Raw genomic sequence first — 19790 nt, forward strand, 5'->3', positions numbered from 1 at the left:
CTACGAAATCTTACAAAACTTTTGGCGATTGCGCCTTTACGTTTGCTGACCCTCCCTCAAAATATTAGATAGACAATAGCTTGGCCAATTTAATGAGTTTTTTAGAAGTTTTTTTTTTATTAACTTCATCGAATTTTGACACACTTTAATTTTATGTGATCTCCAGAATAACTGATGTTGCAGTGCGTGTTATCAGCCGAAGGCTGGGGCTGATAACACTTACCAAGGCCTTTATGTATAATTATTACGGACATCACAAATAAACCGACGATCAACGTACTGTTCCGTGGAACACAACTGAGGAGCGCATTAAATTTTCACCAATTTATCGCTAAACTGAGATAGAAAAAGAAGAATAATTATGTCCACTCTCACTAAAACGGAGACCTTCGGGACCAGGATGTGGTGTCTGCAATAGAGAAAGTCCGTAGTAGCGGGAGCTATTTTCAGTAATTCTTCGCCGGGACTTTAACTCCTGTCCGTAATAGCGAGGTGTCTGCAAGGCGGGAGTTGACCATTGCCTTACATTGCGCTGGTTGAAAAATTGCTTCAATATTTGCAAAATGCCACGTAAATAATGACGAAGATGATTTTACAATAGATTACTTCTTAACTCCAATAAACTTCACGTCCGAGCCACCTTACAAAACTGCTGAACATAACGTGTACTTTTCTTGCAAAACATAGGACCAGTGACCAGCTGAGTGCCTAACGGCTCGATTAAATGACGAATTTTATACACGGCTTAAATTGTAGAATAAGCTAACTGATGACTTGAAAAGCACTACAAGATTGATTTAATTTATCTTAAATATTTATTGTACTTAGTACATAATGTATTATATCGGATCTATATAATGCACTTCTGGTATTTTTGTTATTTCCTTTTATTTATTTTATTTTTTATCTTCGGTCTCGGAGATACTAGCACTTAAACGCTTCTCTTGAACTCGAGTCGTTAAATAGTGTCTTACTACTTGTGGCGAAACAATCCACATCACGTGCAATTTTGAGAGCAAGAAGACAGTGTCACAATGGTGTCTCCGATGCGGTGCTTATTCGAGAAATTCCGTTTAACTAAAAACAGTACTATAAAGCAACTATAAAACAAACTTGGACATTTCTTTCCATCAAAAGCGATGTTTTGCAGTTCAAAGTGATTGTTTTACCGCTCGCTCATTAGTTTTTCTATCCAACATCCTTAAAATACGTTGTGAAGGCTGCGAACTTTGCCAGGACAGCTAGCGCCAATTCTCTCTTCAGCAAGAGACGAATACTGACAATCAAAAGACGCTATTTTCAATTACTGTAAAAGATTATTTCTTTTTGGCGTCCAAATTTTAAATAAGTGCCGCTTTCGAATAAACGCTGCACTTGAGGCGCGAAAAATTAAATAAGCGCCGCGGTGCTTATTCAAGTAAATACGGTAAATGTGGATTGTCAAGTACACTATATCAAGTACGGAACTTTTTAAATATGGTGTACGGGTCATTGTGCAATGAATTTATGTATTTGCGCTGGCATTCGAAATGTTTCAAAAGACGCTATATTTCCACTGTCAAATATTCGAGAATTGTTAGAAAAATGTGATAGAAAACTCCTTTAAAAAATTGGCACTGACAGCTGCCATCCCCACTACCATTTGCTGCCTCGAATAAAAGAACCGTCACAAGGCGTGAAAAGGCTACGATACAACGTTTTTGGTTTAGGTATAAATTAGCAATTTAGATGCCACCTTTTTTCACTTTTTTTTATCCATTTTATCTTTTTAAACATGTAAAGTGTTTTATATAGATTTCTTCAGTGAATAAGGCATGATTATCATCATCATCATAAAAAACTTTATTCATACTTACCATACTAATCATTATCAATATTAAAATATTTGACACTTTTGATGTTTATCTGAAGATTGTAGAATTCTCATGATTATGCCTTGTGATTTTAATAAAAAGAATCTCAATAACTTGTTACTTTGGTCTACTTTGTAAAAACAAAAACATTTGAAAAGCTCCTCGCTTGCTCAGCCCAGGCTCACCCTAAAAAACCTTGAAGAGTGTTAGGCCACTTGACCCACGAATTTATCTTCCTTTCTGTGATGCTTGTGTTGCATTATGGAATAGCATTCTATTACTCCTTGCCACCACTCATTTTGTTTTCTCGGCGAGCGATCGGATTCCGAGACTTGCCGATCAGACGTGCCGAATCTTTTCGGCCGTCCCAGATCCCGAAAATTTTTCGGTTCCAGACCTCGCACAAACCGACCGTGTGTTTATAATACAAAATGGCCGCCTCACTGCGAAATAAATGTTTTGCGTAAAAAAATAACTGATTTGGATTAGAACGCTTTCTAGAAATATGGAACAATGAATCGTCTGGTACTTGAATCTTTTTCTCGATTCTCCTGTAAATACTGGGCGTCCAACTTTACGAGAGTGCCCACAAGACTGTTACACAATCCTTCGAGATATTTTGGCAACCAGCTTTTGTCAAATCGAGCCCCTGTTGAACAAAGATGTGCCAAGTGCAGTTTGCGAAGATATTTTGGTAGTTTAACGAAGTCCTCACAGGTAAGGAATGAGGGTGCATGTAGGAAACATACATTTGTGGTAAAATTTAAAAGTTTTAAAAGTTTCAGTATTTACAAGTGTCGAAGAGGAAGATGACTTCTATCAGGCTCTTCCCACAACATGGGAAATTAAAATATCAAAAGTAAAGAAAGCGTTATCGCAGTTAAGAACTATAAATCTGCCATGGGGTGAAGTTATTAAATGGAACATATGTATACCAAATCATACGCTTGTTTACCGGCAACTGTTTCGGAACAATGATCCTATGCTTGTCTATCCCCCCCCCCCCCCCATCCCCCTTTCCTGAATGACCTTGGGGAGGAACAAAGATAGTGGTCAGTAATCACAAAAATCCCTTCAAATACCAGTATTTACCATATATAGATAGAAATACTTTTTGTACAGGACATATTTTAGGGGGTGTTTACACGAGAAACTCTTGCTGGCAGGAATTCCATACAGGGATACCAGGCTGCATTCTGTGCAAGTTACGCCGAAGATCTTCAGCGTGGATCTTTGCCTTTTTCAACACAATCCTTTAAAATCTTGGCGTACACTTGGCAAGTCTTCGGTGTAAGCTTCTCTTGGAATGCACCTTGGCCAGGATGACTATATTTTGATTTTGAATGGTGTTTACATGTTAGGCCACATTACCCATGAATTTTTCTTCTTTTCTATGTTGCTCGTGTTGCATTATTGAAGAGCACTCCATTCCTCCTTGCCACTGCTTATTTTGTTTTCTTGATGAGCGATCAGATTCCGAGACTTGCCGAATCTTTTTGGCCGTCCCAGATCTGGTAAATTTTTCGGTTCCAGACCTTAATTTGACATTGTTACTTGCAGGGGGAATTTTCAACAAAGTTTATTCATGCTCCATCATTGTATCGAATCTTTCTGCTCCTGAAAAGAGAAGATGTTAGACAGGGTAAGAGAAATATTATTAACTCTTTGTGAAGTTGGTAAGAAACCATTTAATTTCTTCATTGAAGGACTGCTGTGGTTTAGACCCAGTTTGGCATTGTTTGATAAAGCAACAGGTTTGGAGTTTAACAGGGAAATTGCAGCTGGATCCATGATGTTTACTCCAAAATGATCAATTAAGGGAAATCAAAGTGTTTAAAAGTTTTTAAAAGTTGGTTAAATTGTATAAATAATTGACTTCAATTGTTTTTTGTTAATAGAGATTTCTACCTTGATCTTAATTTATAGATTTTCAATATTTTGTCCTATTCACTGCAGAGTTTGCTTCAGTCTGTAAAATTAATGCTACGAGAAAAATTGCACTTTAGATCTTGCTCTTAATTTATGTGGAAAAATCCTTCAGCCAGAGTCTGGGAGTCAAAACATGTTACTTTGCATTTTTATCCAGTGCAGAGACACAGCAATATATTCTTATAGGTTTGTTCATTCTTGATGTGTATTATTTACATAATAATATACATACAAAATTTCTGCATGCTCATTGGCTGAGAGCACGTCAATTAATCCCAAACAGTGCAGAAAGTTGAAATTGAGTGCAAAAAGTTGAAATTGAGTGCTGAACAAATTATTAGATTTCTTTGAATTAAATTTTAATGCCTTGTCAATAGGTGTTACCAGATTCTTTTCAACAAGTCAATTGAGACAACATGGGCAAGGAGATCAACACCAACAAGGTAATACAGTTGCAACATTTGAACATTATATAGGGCAGTGTTTTGCAACAGATCAACACATTTTCAGACCAGGCCCCAGTTATTCAAAATTGGTTATATTTTATGCTAATCTGGGACAAAAATAAAATTTTGAGACGAATTATGATGACTGATTTAGTACTCCATCCCTAGATTACAGTAAAAATCAGCGTGTAAGAACCTACTTTTTGTAGAGTTTGGCAAAACGGGTTCTTGTATTATGGGGTACTTATTGACAGTTTAGGCTAAGTAGGTTCTTAATTAAGTTCTTAATTTCTACAGAGTAGACATTGCTGTTGATTATCAGAAAATAGTATAAAATCTGGTCTGTTCTTCATTATAAATATTTATTAATGTACCCATGTTGCCAAAAGTCCAACAACATTAATTGATCAACGAACAGTACTGTATATAACATCACCTGTTTGGTTTTTGGTAACAAAATTTATAAATTAAATAGTTAAACCCCACATATAAGAACCTGTTGGAATTTGTTTGGCTAAACAGGTTTTTCTATTTTGGGGTATTAAAAAAGCAAATTTCTGCCAGAAGGTTCTTAAATCCCTAGGTTCTTACACACAGGTTTTTACTGTATCCCACCTTGTATTGACTGTCTCACTCCTGTCTCAGCCCTTGCGGACTATCCCATCCCTAGGTTATCTCAATCCTTACTGACTATCCCACCCTGGGCTATGACAACCCCTGATTATCTTGCCCCTTACTGACTATCCCACCCCTAGGTTATCTCAGCCCTTACTGACTATCCCACCCTGGGCTATGACAACCCCTCATTATCTTGCCCCTTACTGACTATCCCACCCCTAGGTTATCTCAATCCTTACTGACTATCCCACCCTGGGCTATGACAACCCCTGATTATCTTGCCCCTTACTGACTATCCCACCCCTAGGTTATCTCAGCCCTTACTGACTATCCCACCCTGGGCTATGACAACCCCTGATTATCTTGCCCCTTACTGACTATCCCACCCCTAGGTTATCTCAGCCCTTACTGACTATCCCACCCTGGGCTATGACAACCCCTGATTATCTTGCCCCTTTCTGACTATCCCACCCCTAGGTTATCTCAGCCCTTACTGACTATCCCACCCTGGGCTATGACAACCCCTGATTATCTTGCCCCTTACTGACTATCCCACCCCTAGGTTATCTCAATCCTTACTGACTATCCCACCCTGGGCTATGCCACCCCTGGGTAATCTCAGCCCTTGCGGACTATCCCACCCCTGGGTAATCTCAATCCTTACTGACTATCCCACCCTGGGCTATGCTATGAATAAATAAATAAATAAATAAATAAATAACTAGGTAAATAATAAATATTTAAAATTAATTACAAAAGTTAAATTCCTAAAGTTAAACTAAATTAAGCTAAATACAGTTCAATAAAAGTGACTTCCTCAAATTATTCCTGAATTGCGCTAATGATTGGCATAATTTTAGATTTTGCGGCAGGGCGTTCCAGATTAATACAATTCTATAGTAAAAGGTTCTTTGTCCAGCTGCAGTTCTAAAAAGAGGGATGTTTAATAACTGCGCGTTTCTGGTTTTGTAGTTCGATATGGATGATCGTTTAGTAAACAGATCAGACAAGTACTCTGGGGCAAGGCAGTTCATACATTTAAATGCCATAATTGAATCACGATAAGATAAGTGTTGTTTTACTGGGAGCCAGTTGAGTTGCTTGCTGCCACAGACTAGGAGCTTCGTCTTGTCAGGATTTAGCAGTAACTGATTATCAAAGCACCAGTTACATATTCTTGAAAGGTCTCGGTTTATTTCTGTTGCTACTTGTGAGTGGTCTTGAGGCTGAAATGACAAAAGAAGCCTGGTGTCGTCCACCTAACACTGCACGGAACAATATTGTGGAACTGATGGCAGATCGTTCATGTAAATGCTAGATTTACGTAGTTCTGTAAATGGTGTGAAAACCGCGAACTTTGCCAGGGCAGCTAGCCACCACTCCTGTCTCAAAAGACACTCTTTTCAATCACTGTTAAAGATAAGATTCTTTGTGGTGTCCAAATTTTAAATAAGCGTCGCCCTTAAATAAGCCCCGCCCTCGAATAAGCGCTGCACTTGAGACGCGAATAAGCGCCGCAGCGCTTATTCGAATAAATACGGTATCCCACCTCTAGGCTATCGCAATCCTTACTGACTATCCCACCCCGGGTTATTCCAACTGTTGCTACTGACAAACCCACCATGGGTTTTGCCACCCCAGCTGGGTTATCTCAACCCTTACTGACTATTCCACCCTGGGATATGCCATCACTAGGTTATCCCTTTTTGTTCTGACTATCCCACCCCTCTTATCTCTGGTCTTCTCTCTCTTTATTTAATACACTTAGAACTGTACCCATGGAGTACTCCATTCATATCCCATCCCAGCCAATGCTGAATATCTCAATCAAACATACTTGTCTGTTCAAAATGAATGCTATTAGTTGTAAACTAAGCACATTCATGAATATTTGACTTTACATTTTAGGCGACTCACAGAATCCTGGAGAAGAGCCAGAAAATCAAGGAGGGTGGGTGACCATTCTCCCATGGTTGATGCTGGCATTATTCTACTTCTTAGCAGCAGGATCTGACCCCACCCCAGAAACCACATGGTCAACATTTTATAGAGAAATGCTTTCTACAGGCGAGGTACACTCACGAAAATGTTTTTTTTTTTATAGAGGAGATGTACTTACATTTATAGATCCATTACATAGCTGTGTGTCATGTTCACTGTGTCTCTGAAAGGTAGATAAGAATTTGTTTTCCTTGTTTCTAGGTTGAGCATTTGGAGGTACCTTCAAGCCAAGACAAAATCTTTGTGTTTTTGCACAAAGGAGCAATGGTAGGAGGAAAAGAGGTAAGATGTAGTTCTAGAAAATTGCCAGACCCCTGCCCTCAAAGGGGACAGGAAAGGTTTTCTATGTGGACCTCAACTAAAATTTCTATTCCAGAGATGTTTGAGCGATGTGCAGATTTTAAGTCCAGCATCCCAACCAACTTGACCATGCTGCCTTCTGTTGACCATGTACTACCTTGTTTTTGAGGACTACAACATGGAATTTGTGTCAACATGGAACTGGTTAATATTAATATATTGGACATGCTTCTTTGGCAGATAATGAGCCATGGGCCACACTTTGTCTTCAGTATTGCCAGCCTGGACAGCTTTGAACAAAAGATGGCGGCTGCTCAAGCTGACCTGCGCATCGCATCCAATGACTTTGTACCAATAAGATACAGGACCAAGAATGAACTGCTGTAAGCTTTGTCCTCTTTTACTCTTATAGATCATAGAAAAGATGTCTTAAAATGTTCAAAATGAAAATTTAAATCTGTAACTTACAAGTGCCACCATCTTGTTTCTCCTCGCAGTTTTCTTAGTGTTTGTAAGAAGATTTGTGAGATTTTCTATGTATCCAAACGTTTTATATGATGAACAATAAAAACAAAATATTGTAGTAAATGTTTCATTTTTAACCGAAAATTAGTATGTTAAAAGCATACAAAATTGTTCTATTGGGTTCTGTTAAATGGGCAAAAAGTTTATTTTCAAGTTCTAAAGGGTAATATTTATGGTCACCTTTATAAAGTTTGTTATTGGGGACTGCAATGTCAGTATGTTTCAGGTACTAGTTAAATTATGGCACCCTATATTCTCAGTCCATGTTCAATATTCCTTAAACAGATCTACAGCTCTGAATGCAGCAGTAAGCATAGCTTTGTTGGGTTTTATCTGGTATTGGATTTATGGAAAAGGAGCAAAAGGTGCAACAAAACAAGGAGGAATACTAGGAAGCAATCCTTTTGTAAGTTTTTTTTTTATCAAAATATATAGAGGATATTACATGGTTGCGTGGAGATATGAAATTTATCTTCGAGTGTTCAAATCGATATCTCACGAGTGAGCGTACAAAATGTTGTCCGAAGGTCGTACGAATGTTTTCGAACATTTTCCGAACTTTTCTGAAGATATCCGAAGATTGCCGAAGATTGCCGAGGAAGATCTGAAGATGTTTCGACTTAATATCGATTTTCTTTGGCACATTCAGCATTGAAACAGGGCAAACTTGTCAGAAAATGTTTCGAAATCGACATCTTCACATGTGAAAAAAACATGTTATTTTCACATGTGAAAATATGATTTTTTTCCGCGAAAGATTTCCTGGTATTTCACTGATGTTTATATAATAAAAATTCTTCTTTTTCTTTCTGAAATTTTTTATTTTCATTCTGGCAGAATTCGGGTTTGCAATTATTTTGTGATGAATACCAGGTTCACATGTTGTTTATTTATAATTCACAGTCCAACTACATCAAAGCTAAGCCAACAGTAGTCATGCCTGGAAGTGGAAAGGGAATAAGGTATTTAAAAGAGTATCTTTATAGATAAAAATATTATAGTTGGAGGATTTCTAATAGAGGATAATACCAAACTTTCAGTGGGTATATTCAGTCTATAAGTTGATTAAACAGCTTCATTCAATTACTTATTAGAATAACCATTTTGTCAGCAGAAGGGGATATTAAAACTCCTGGTTAGAGCAAGGTTTCATTATTTAATACTCTGTCTTTTCTCTGTCCAAATAGCTTCAAAGATGTTGCAGGAATGGAAGAGGCTAAACTTGAGGTGATGGAATTTGTGGATTACCTCAAGTCACCTGCAAGATACGCAGAGCTTGGAGCAAAAATACCCAAGGTTGGACTTTGCATAAAATGGTGTACTTAAGTTGACCTCCGCATACCTTGATTACCTTGTTTAGTAAATTTATCATCATTATTGTAGTGAATGTTTAAATCTTTGAGTATGAATGCTTAGTATGAATTGCATTAGTACAAATGTTGAAATCAGTTTCCATATATTTCCACACTCTTGTAAATCATAGAAAAGATGTCATGAAATGTTCAAAATTCAATTATACCATAACCGAGAGAATTATTGCACGCTGATTGGTCCAAAGTTATGGTTGATGAGAGTATAAACCATGAAAGTGACGTCAGATCACGCCACGCACACGTGCGGGCTACAAATGTGTAAGTTTGGTCTCCATAAATTAAAGAGAATTTCATCTTGTTTTGTTTGAATCAAGAATGCATTTGATTTCGGAATTCTCGATTGGACTTCTACTCAAGTGATCTGCCGAAAGAAAATTTAACAGGCTTTTGAATTTTTTGTCTAACTGAGAAGAACGGTGCTAGCAAATCGGCAGCGGACTCAGCGAACTGTTGACGTTCAGTGAACGCGGGAGCGCTAACAAGATCTTCAGAAAGAAAAATCATCTTGCTCGCTTCTAGCGATAGGCACACACTCAATGAGAGAATAAAAGGTAATTTAAATTGTTATTCTTTGAATTCTTGTTCATCTTCTTTTGCGTCATTACCATTTTTATGTACACGTCTGGAATCTTTACGTCTCCCCGGCAAAGTTTCTTCACGGTCAGGCATCGCTTTGGATAAATACTTGTTAAAGGTTGTTATGGTATAAAACAATTGGTCTACACTCTTATAGACCATAGAAATGACGCCATAAAATGTCCAAAACTTTGCAGTGAGACCACTCGCCTAACGGCTCATGGTTCCACTTGAGTTTGAATATTTTCTGACGTCATATCTGTGGTCTACAAGAGTGTAGACCATGATTTCTTTTACAGTACAACATTTAAAATGTACTGGTGAATTAGAGGGAAATCAGTGGGAAATCACACACTCAGACACTTGACTGCTTGTAAGATCACTTTTTTCTCAAATGTCCCAGCAGACATTTCACAACTTCACAACCTGTTTCTATTCTTTGAAAGAGTCGCAACAATTTTCTGAAATTTGCGTTGTATTGCATTACATGATTTTCATGGTCCATTTCACTCTCATCGACCAAAGCTCTTGACCAATGAGCTTGTGAGAATTCTCTCAGTTATAATAAAGAAATTAGATAGTAAATTGTGATATTTCTTGCCAACTTAAAGATGATTTCCAGTCCGTACTGCGCATACTCAGGGTTTGTTTTCATTTTTGTTTTGAATTCGTTGAAACGTTACACTTCGGTGATAGCGTACATGAAGTTTTTTAGTTCGCCATTACGGATAGTTTCGTTCAAGAATTCACGATGAGCTAAAACGTCCGTTTGAAATACCGTCGAGCTTCTTTTACTCGTTATTATTGTTTTGCAAGGATATCTGGCGTTAATAATGAAGAAAAAGGTACGTTTTATCCCGGAATTTTTATTTTTGCTAGTAAACATTCTTCTGTTTGTGAGACTCACAAACATTGCAGGCGGAGATTGCGCAGTACGGACTGGAAATCATCTTTAAGCTATTAAATGATATTGAAGAAACTTGTCAAACAGCATGGAAAGTAAGCAGTTTGGTTAGTGACTTTCTTTTGTCAGGCAAACTTGTATAACCAGCATTATTGTTCCATCACTTTTCAGGGAGCTCTCCTTGTTGGTCCTCCAGGCACAGGCAAGACTCTGCTGGCCAAAGCTGTAGCTACTGAGGCTGATGTCCCATTCCTTACCATGGCTGGATCAGATTTTGTGGAAGTATTTTCGGGTGTTGGTTCAGCTAGAGTCAGGGACTTGTTCACCCGTGCCAGGAAGCTTGCTCCATGTATTTTATACATTGATGAAGTGGATGCTATTGGGAGATCCCGATCATCAAAGTGAGTTTTCCAGTGCAGTGAAAATTTACAACCGTACTGCCATAAGAATTCACACACACAAAATATAAACGAGTTGGAGTGAGGTAATGGCAACTAACAATTATTGTTAGTTGACATTACTTCCTTATTGCTAGTTGCTTTCAATGCCTTCGCTTCATTGAATCCCAAACTTGGTATCAAGTCAAATATTAAAATTGATAAGTATCCCGTAAGGGAATTTTGTGACGCAAAAATGCTACTTTCTAAGGAATTTGGGCCAAGCATGAATATATTATCAACATTAAAATGCGTTTCCTTCAATGATAACAGTAGTTCTAACTTTCTCCAAACATTAGATTTACATTTCTACATTTCTAATGGGCCCCTGTCGCTTACATGTAATGAAATCATTATTGTTGGGTTTCCTTTGATCTATATAAGCCTTTAAGCTTTTTAGAAGAAATTATAAAATACATATAAAGTTGTCAGTGTTAAAACAATCGTCCATTCATATTTCAGTTCTATTGGTGGTGGGCACAGTGAACAGGAAAGCACTTTGAATCAGCTTCTTGTGGAAATGGATGGTATGCTTAACAAATTGTTTACAAAAGATATAAATTTAAAATTGCCTTCACTTGCCAACCCGTACAGTTCAATTGAACTTTACTTTCCCCTTTTTATATTCTTCTGATTCTTGATGCTAAGTACTTTTCATCTTAGCCTTCAAATTCTTCTTACCGTGTTTCGTATAGTTTCTATATTTCCCCTAAGGAGAATTTTGCTTTAAAGCGGTGTCTTTTTTGAGATGATCAAGTTCTTGTATCTCTTGTACTATCATTTTGCATTTCTTGTAGAAAGGTATAGAAAGAAATAGGAATTTACCATATCAACTTTTTCAGATAAAAGGTAGAATCATTCTTTTACTGCCAAGGTCATTAAAACAGGTCATTAAAACGTAGAAATATTTCTTAAATTTTCTAGGCATGAATACAATGGAAGGTGTTGTCATGCTGGCTTCCACAAACAGACAGGATATTCTAGACCAGGTAAAAGCGAAAACTTATAATAAGCAATTACTCTAGCCAACCAAGAAGGCTGAAAAAACTGTAAACCAATCAAAACTCGAAACACAACCATGACCTACTAAAAATATTGCAAGTTGCATAAGGGGTGTAACCCGCTCGCATTTTTTTTCGCAACCTGCAAGGCGCCTGCTGGAAAAATTATCTGGAATTCTCCCGTGAGCGAAGGACACGCTCTGATTGGCTCATTTTAACAAAATTGCTTTGGAAGTTGCGATTGATATAGCCACATTTTATTGCATTGCAGTTTGCAAAAGTGGGATGTTCAGTTACATGTGAAATTTCTTTTGCAACTGGCACTGCAACATTTGGTGCTTGCAAGTTGCAAAGAAAATTGCCTCGTGAAACATGTCCTAAGTTATTCAAAGCGCGGGAAACCACAAGCCCTAGCAAACCTAGATTGTTCCAAGACTGGTTTTGGACAACCAGGAGACGGTTGGTCAATTTGTCAAACCTTTGCGCAAATTGGTTTCAACATGAAACGAAGCAAATGCGAAGCCAAGCAAAATTAAGTAGCTAGTACAAGGGTATCTGCGGTAGAGGCCAACTGACCATTCGGGAAGTCACAGGGACAATTAAAAAAATGAATATCCTTGTCCTTTTCAGGCTCTTTTAAGGCCGGGAAGATTTGACCGACACATCGCCATTGAACTTCCCACCTTGATCGAGCGGCAAGCCATATTTGAAGTGCATCTCAAGAAACTGACTCTGAAAATGCCAATTGGGTCTTTCTCCAAACGACTGGCAGAACTTACTCCAGGAAATAGTGGTACGTTGTGTGAGAAATCGTTTAAGAGTAAACACACTATTTGACGCATACACGGGGCAATTTGAAACAGAAAAGTGTTTAGGAAACATACACTGTAAAATCACTCCCTCTTTTGATTGCTGTCCATATAATGTGCGAACGCGGCTGTAGAAACCTTGACCGAAGGCGCAAGAAGTCGCAAGTTGAACTTGCATACAAACTGGCACTGGGTAGCCAAAGGGAGTCGCAAATTTACTCGCAAGTACACGCAAGTTGTCAAAAAACATTTTAATGCTACTGCTAAGTGAACGCAAGTTTTGGACTCACGGAGTCGCAACTAGACCAAGTGTTTAACAATCGGGCTTGCTAAACTGCATTTGCCTTGCTTCAGATTGCTTTTGTGTTCAGTGCATGTACATACAGTATTTTTTCGTGTGAGTTACCCACAAGATCTCTTTGTTTATCTGTCTGTTTCTAGGTGCCGACATCGCTAATATTTGCAATGAAGCAGCCCTACACGCGGCCCGCTTGAACAAGAAAGCAGTGGATAAGGGAAACTTTGAATATGCTGTGGAACGAGTTATAGCTGGTAATGGCAATTTGTCAATAACAAAATAGCACGCGTCTTTTACAACTGACGTCTTAAATATTCTTTATACTGAAGAAAACCTCAAAATAATGGCCCAGTTAGGAAGAAAATTTCCAGGAGAATACTAATTTCTCATAAAGAAACACGGATGGTTTTGAGTGGGGATGATTGAAATGGATATGTTTTTGGTCTGTTGGGGTCTTGTTGGAGTCAAGAACTGTTCAACAAAGTGAAACCATTAAAAAAGGTGTTAGTTAGTTAGTCAGTCAGTTAGTGATACAAGTTACTCAGAAAAAATAATTTCCAGAATGTTTTTCCGAGTTCATTTTTCTACTAAGTTGAATTAATATGTACCATCATTTCTTGCCTCTCAAACCATTGTTATTTGGTGTCCTGTGACTCTGATTTGCTACAGTACAGGCACTTAAGCAAGTGCTGATGTGGTTGACTTATATCCAGGTAAATAATAAGAGATGTGATGCGATATATTCGTTGTGAAAAACAGGCATGGAGAAGAAGACTCATACTATGTCACCTGAAGAACGAAAAATAGTAGCTTTTCATGAAGCTGGGCATGCTTTGGTTGGCTGGATGCTGGAACACACCGATCCTTTGCTTAAGGTGAGGAAACGGTTTACTAACAAAAGAAATTACAAGCTGACATGTAACGAGAAAGAAAAAAAATCGTCAGCTTGGACATTGTCTTGATGTACCAACAAGATCTATGTATGGCAATAAGGAAGAATTCGTATTTTTTTTATCTCGGGACAACTAAAAGGTTACAATCAAAGATTAAACGCTAACCTGTCATGACTGTTTCACTGTCAGATTTTCTTTACTAATTGGAAACTCCTTTATTGGAAGCAGTTAGCTGAATTTTTTGTTTCAAATGTAGAGACCTCGCCGAACAGAGTTTGCCGCAAGGACATGCATGCACTTGCGTTGACGCAGTCGACTGTAACGTCTTCATATGGTTGTGTTTAGAGACTTTTCCATGTGGTATTCTTGTATAGACCTAAAATTTCCAGACAAGTATCCCTTCCAAATGTAAACTAACCTGCGATCAGGCGTTATTTTTCTCGCGGCGAAGGGGTCAACGGAAAAATGAACGCCTGATACAATTACTTGTCGAGTCGTCTGTAAAAAGTCCAGAATCTGGACTTTTTTCTGATTGGTCAGGAAACAAAAGGCAACATTACAACTCTATCCTGATTGGCTAATTGAGTTCAAGTCTAATTTCCGGTCCAAAAATATCGCGCGTAGATGATTGTTATCATGGCGGGTGTTGAGCGGAATGAAGCGAGTTCTTTCAGTTCTTAGAAAATCTCTCAAGTGTTTTGTTAACAAAACATTTAAAGACGAACAAAGGGAGTGTATTCGACGAATAGTTTGTGAAAGAAAAGATGTTTGGCGGTGCTTCCGACGGGATTCGGCAAGAGAGTGATCTACCACCAATGGTGTCGAAGAGTATTACATCACACCACCAAAGACACCAGACGATCGTGCCAGTGACGAAAACTACGGCCTTGAAATGTCTGACCTGAGCCTTACACAAAATCAGCCTTTGCAGAAAACAAATTTTAAAAACCATCCGAACAGCTCGTTCAAAAAGGGTAATTCAAACACATGTTTGTGAGAGTATAAAAAATATAATTTGAAGGCGCTAATCACGCTTATCTGATGGCATCGCCGACATTCTCGACGACGTTGACAGATATTCTAATTAGGGGGCGGCAGACGACTTGACAAGTAATTGTATCAGGCTTTCCTTTTTTCGCCTTCCCTCCGCCGCGAAAAAAGAAAGCCTGATCGCAGGTTAAATGTAAACCCGAACATGACTGTAACGCAAATTTGCATCCAAAAATAAGCGCTACCACCACCCCTCCAACCGTATATATGCCTTCACCGAAAATAAGCCAACTTGAAAGGGAGTTGAGTAAATACAAGCCCAGGGCTTATTTTCGGAATTTTACGGTATTTTGGGACAGCCTTTTCCTGGCACTTCATCCCTGAATTCTACTATAATTAAATTGTGTTGTAATTGTTGCTCCAAGGTATCCATTGTTCCTCGCACCAATGCTACGTTAGGTTACGCGCAGTATCTTCCCTCCGACAACAAACTGTACAGCACTGAACAGGTTAGAAACGTTTGCTATGTACGTTTACTTCATTCTGTAATTGCCATTTCATTCCCAAAGTTAAACCTCGCATATGGGTCTAGTTGGAACCCCAGTGGGTCACTGGTCATTTATTATGCTGCACAAGGTTGTTCTAACTTTAGGGTCTGTGGAAGTACTTGTGGCAGGTGACCAGAATGTGATTCTTACTTTTAATCCTTTAACTATTTAAATGAAAGCTACTGGGTAGTACGTTCATATGGAACTGTTTTTTCTCTTTTTGTTTTGCTGCACGAGATGGTTCTAGCTTTTTTCTGTTTTGAAATATCAAGGATTAGTTGCCAAGGTGGAAAGATCAACGCAGAGTTGCTACATGTATAAATTAAACGTGGTTGTGTAATTAATCCTTTCTCGTGTTATATCTCCACGCAGTTGTTTGATCGAATGTGCATGGCTCTGGGCGGACGAGCCGCCGAGGCCAAGATATTCCGGAGAGTTACTACAGGTAAGATATTCATGAAGTCGGAAAAACGAATACCGTTTTAGTAAATCCTCGTACCCGAGGAGTTTCCGATTCTTGTTGGCCAATCAGAAATAACCCGACCACTCTTGAAATTGTTGGACCTGTCTTGTTACTAAGCAACAAATTTCGGCCGTATGGGCGGTCGTCGGTTGGTTGGTTGCTATGTCTTCATGTGTTTTCATAGTGCCATTCTTCATTCTTCTCACTTCTTGCCCTTCATTCCTATTTTTGATTTGTACTTTGTGGTACACTTGTAATGGAGGCGTGTCTTGCGGGCTGACTGTATTCTAAGGTCTCTTTTATTTTTACTTTTTATTTTATTTTTTAAAGGAGCTGAAGACGATCTTCAGAAAGTGACTGACTTGGCATATAAACAGGTGACCTCTTCCTTCCATGCAAGTGAGAATAATTGACAACGAAAAAAATACTAAAATGTAACCTGAGTGTTGTTTCTCTTGCAGGTCGTTACGTTCGGTATGAGCTCTCGTGTTGGTAATGTTTCCTTTCCTGTCAGGAAACCGAGTGAGCCGACTAAGAAATTTTACAGTGATAAACTCGCCAAGCTTATGGATGAGGTATTTTGTTCGTCTTTCGTTGTTTATACGTACATTCAACTGCATAAAGATGATAACCCCATCACTGCTTGTTTTGTAAATTCTGAACTGTGTTACGGTATCATTGTTGTTGGGTTTTGTGGTGCAGGGATGCTTTGGAGGTGCTTGGTAAAAATAGATGACATAGTGCCATTATTCTCACTATATAGTAAGTTAATGGTTTGAACCCAGGAGTATCAGTAGCTAGTATAATGTGATCGTCCGGGTGATCGTAGTTCTGAAAAAAACTTCTGTTAAGCGGCCACATATTAAGTGACCACCCCCCTTTAAGCGGCCAGTTAAGGCCCCGAAAGTATTGTTAGTATAATACTGTAAATTAAACCCTTATTTAGCGGCCACCTCTGTTAAGTGACCGCGGCCACCTTTTGGCCGTCCGGATGACGATTCGTCTGTTGTTTTTAACTCTATTTTAATTTGTTTTTGATCCAGGAGGTTCGCATATTAATTGGGAAGGCATTTCAGACGACTAATACAATTATCGAGGAGAACTTGGACAAACTGAACGCTGTAAGTTAAACTTGTTATTCTTACAAAGCTATGTAGTTGCAAGAATGTTTTGGCGGTAATGCGGTGTTCAGCACCCCCAATGTCCCCCTCTTACAAAGCCCCCACGGTTAGCGTATGTCGTTATCCGTGATCTGCATTTAACGGTTCTATTTCAAAATACAGTGGAACCCCGATATGACGATATGCCAAGAGAGCAGTAAAATAATGTCGTTATATCGAAGAATCGTTATATCGAAACTCCCGATATAACGATATGGCCGTAAAATAACCGAAAATATCGTTATATCGGGGTAAACCTAGCAAGTACTTTTTACTGCATATTAGAGGAGGATGAAGGGAATAATTCTGATAATTAACAATTAGACTACGAGCCCAAGTTTTCTATGAGCAAATAGTCAACGAGGCGCAGCCGAGTTGACTATCGCTCATAGAAAACGAGGGCGAGTAGTCTAATTGTTTTAGTAGAAACTCTAAAGGATTGCAGTCCAAAACCTACAATATTGTGCACTTTGAAGACAAAAATCAAGAAAATTTACCGCTTAAAGAGCTACTCTCGCGCGCGACTGTTTTCTATCGGCGAATAGAAATCAGTGGGAGAACCCATCAGATTCGCGGATTTCCATTAGAACACAGCTGAGTTTCTACTAAGAAGGCTTAGAACACAGTATCATTTTCATATATCATCGTACAAAGCTGTTTTTAGAAACGTTAGAGATGACTCGACTACCGTAATGTTATTGCATTAAATGCGATGTTTTGCAAATAAAATGTGACTGTGTACTGATAATATCGTTATATCGGGAGGATTTTACGTTCGGTCCGCTAAATTCTCATCGTTATATCGGAAATATCGTTATATCGAAGATCGTTATATCGGGGTTCCGTCCCATACATTTTACTGTGACTTTTGCTAGGACATAAAATATTCATTGTTATATCGGGAATATCGTTATATCGAAGATCGTTATATCGGGGTTCCGTCCCATACATTTTACTGTGACTTTTGCTAGGACATAAAATATTCATTGTTATATCGGGAATATTGTTATATCGAGGATCGTTATATCGGGGTTCCGTCCCATACATTTTACTGTGACTTTTGCTGGGACATAAAATATTCATTGTTATATCGGGAATATTGTTATATCGAGGATCGTTATATCGGGGTTCCGTCCCATACATTTTACTGTGACTTTTGCTGGGACATAAAATATTCATTGTTATATCGGGAATATTGTTATATCGAGGATCGTTATATCGGGGTTCCGTCCCATACATTTTACTGTGACTTTTGCTGGGACATAAAATATTCATTGTTATATCGGGAATATTGTTATATCGAGGATCGTTATATCGGGGTTCCGTCCCATACATTTTACTGTGACTTTTGCTGGGACATAAAATATTCATTGTTATATCGGGAATATTGTTATATCGAGGATCGTTATATCGGGGTTACACTTTAAATGCTGTTTGAAAAAACCGATTGCAAACATGGACTGTAATCAGATTAGATTTTACTGGAAGTCGGTATACGTTAAGGATCTTACGATATTCTGAAATTCACTTTTCTGTGAACCAGTTGCCCAAGAATTTTGGGGTGATTGTATAATACATGTATTCAAAGGGTCAAACCGACTGTATAAAACATAATTATTTCTTTGTTAGTCGTTAATTCATATGATTTCCTCTTTTGCATCCTCAGCTTGCTGAAGAACTCTTAACCAAGGAAGTTCTTAACTATGATGACATTGTCACAATCCTCGGTCCATGCCCCTTTGGCGACAAGAGAGTTCGTTTCCACTCACCAGAGGCAGCTTCACAGACCCAGTCCCTCTTCAGCGGCTGATTAGTAACTTCGAAGGCAAAAGTTCCCTTACCCTCCCCGTGTAAAAACAACTACCTGTTGTTTAAAAAAGAATTTAAAACGAATTAGCTCAGAATGCAGGCGTTTCTCGGGGAAGCGGTTTTGCTTGTGTTTGAATCAGTCAAAGTGCAATGAACTGAGAGTGAGCTTCCTCAAATTCCTGCCGCACTTCTGCTACTGATCCAAAACATATGCTCGAGACACGTCGGAGATTTTATCCGACATGTTCCATTCTGATAATTGTGCCCCCTGGAGGTCCGTCTAGTGCATCTGATTTTCGCTCGCAACTAACCGCAACCAGAGACATAACACGTCTCTCTCGCGTCTCTCTGTAGAGCGGCATGTATGTCATGTTTACTCACTTCGTAGACGGGAGAATATCTGGGTATATGTACGAGATAACGTCATCAGTATGGAATTCTTCGGGTTAAAAGTTAAATTAGGCTAAGGGTGATTCGGTCTTTTACCTCGTTTTCGAATTAAGGCCTGTTGTAAACCTTGCGTACGAAAAAAGTACTTTCAGTGCATGCAAATAAACTTGTCAGAAAGACATTTTCATGTTACAAATTTTACACCAGACAAAAGGCTGGCGAGGAAGTGGGCTTTTTAGCAATTATTTGTCGATAAATGTAACAAAGGATTGGAATCCGTACTGCTTGTTCAAATTTGTGTAGCTTGAACTGTTGTATAAATGTTTGTAAATAAAAATGTTCAATAAACCTTCGAGTTGTTGGCATGGAAATTTATAGCCTGAGAATAGGCCTCTTATAGCTCCCGGCTCCTGTAGCCGTTCATGAGATGTAGAGAGTGATGAGAGGTGGCTGTTTAAGCAGTCAAG

The 19790-nt window shown here is 38.6% G+C and overlaps 1 protein-coding gene across 1 annotated transcript; it reads left to right on the forward strand.

Annotated features, from left to right (window-relative positions):
* Nucleotides 1–2285: 2285 nt before the first annotated feature.
* LOC144657667 (mitochondrial inner membrane m-AAA protease component paraplegin-like) lies at nucleotides 2286–19671 on the forward strand. The gene is made up of 21 exons (XM_078518024.1): nucleotides 2286–2570; nucleotides 3414–3495; nucleotides 4160–4225; nucleotides 6755–6918; nucleotides 7049–7129; nucleotides 7388–7530; nucleotides 7958–8078; nucleotides 8576–8634; nucleotides 8860–8968; nucleotides 10697–10926; nucleotides 11425–11489; nucleotides 11887–11951; nucleotides 12594–12756; nucleotides 13214–13324; nucleotides 13830–13945; nucleotides 15379–15462; nucleotides 15874–15946; nucleotides 16295–16341; nucleotides 16426–16539; nucleotides 17008–17085; nucleotides 18791–19671. Exons 1-21 carry the CDS (start codon nucleotides 2367–2369, stop codon nucleotides 18932–18934), a joined length of 2319 nt encoding a protein of 772 aa, XP_078374150.1. The 5' UTR covers nucleotides 2286–2366; the 3' UTR covers nucleotides 18935–19671.
* The last annotated feature ends 119 nt before the right edge of the window (nucleotides 19672–19790 follow it).

Source organism: Oculina patagonica, chromosome 1 (genome assembly GCF_052425735.1).
Source record: "Oculina patagonica isolate OP01 chromosome 1, crgOcupat, whole genome shotgun sequence".
Lineage (NCBI taxonomy): Eukaryota > Metazoa > Cnidaria > Anthozoa > Scleractinia > Oculinidae > Oculina > Oculina patagonica.

Bases quoted from the DNA above. Each gene is read 5' to 3' on its own strand.
- LOC144657667 (XM_078518024.1), top strand. From the start codon at position 2,367: ATGAATCGTCTGGTACTTGAATCTTTTTCTCGATTCTCCTGTAAATAC. The intron at 11,952-12,593 runs GTAAAAGCGAAA...TGTCCTTTTCAG, and splicing joins GACAGGATATTCTAGACCAG to GCTCTTTTAAGGCCGGGAAG. The intron at 16,342-16,425 runs GTGACCTCTTCC...TTTCTCTTGCAG, and splicing joins CTGACTTGGCATATAAACAG to GTCGTTACGTTCGGTATGAG.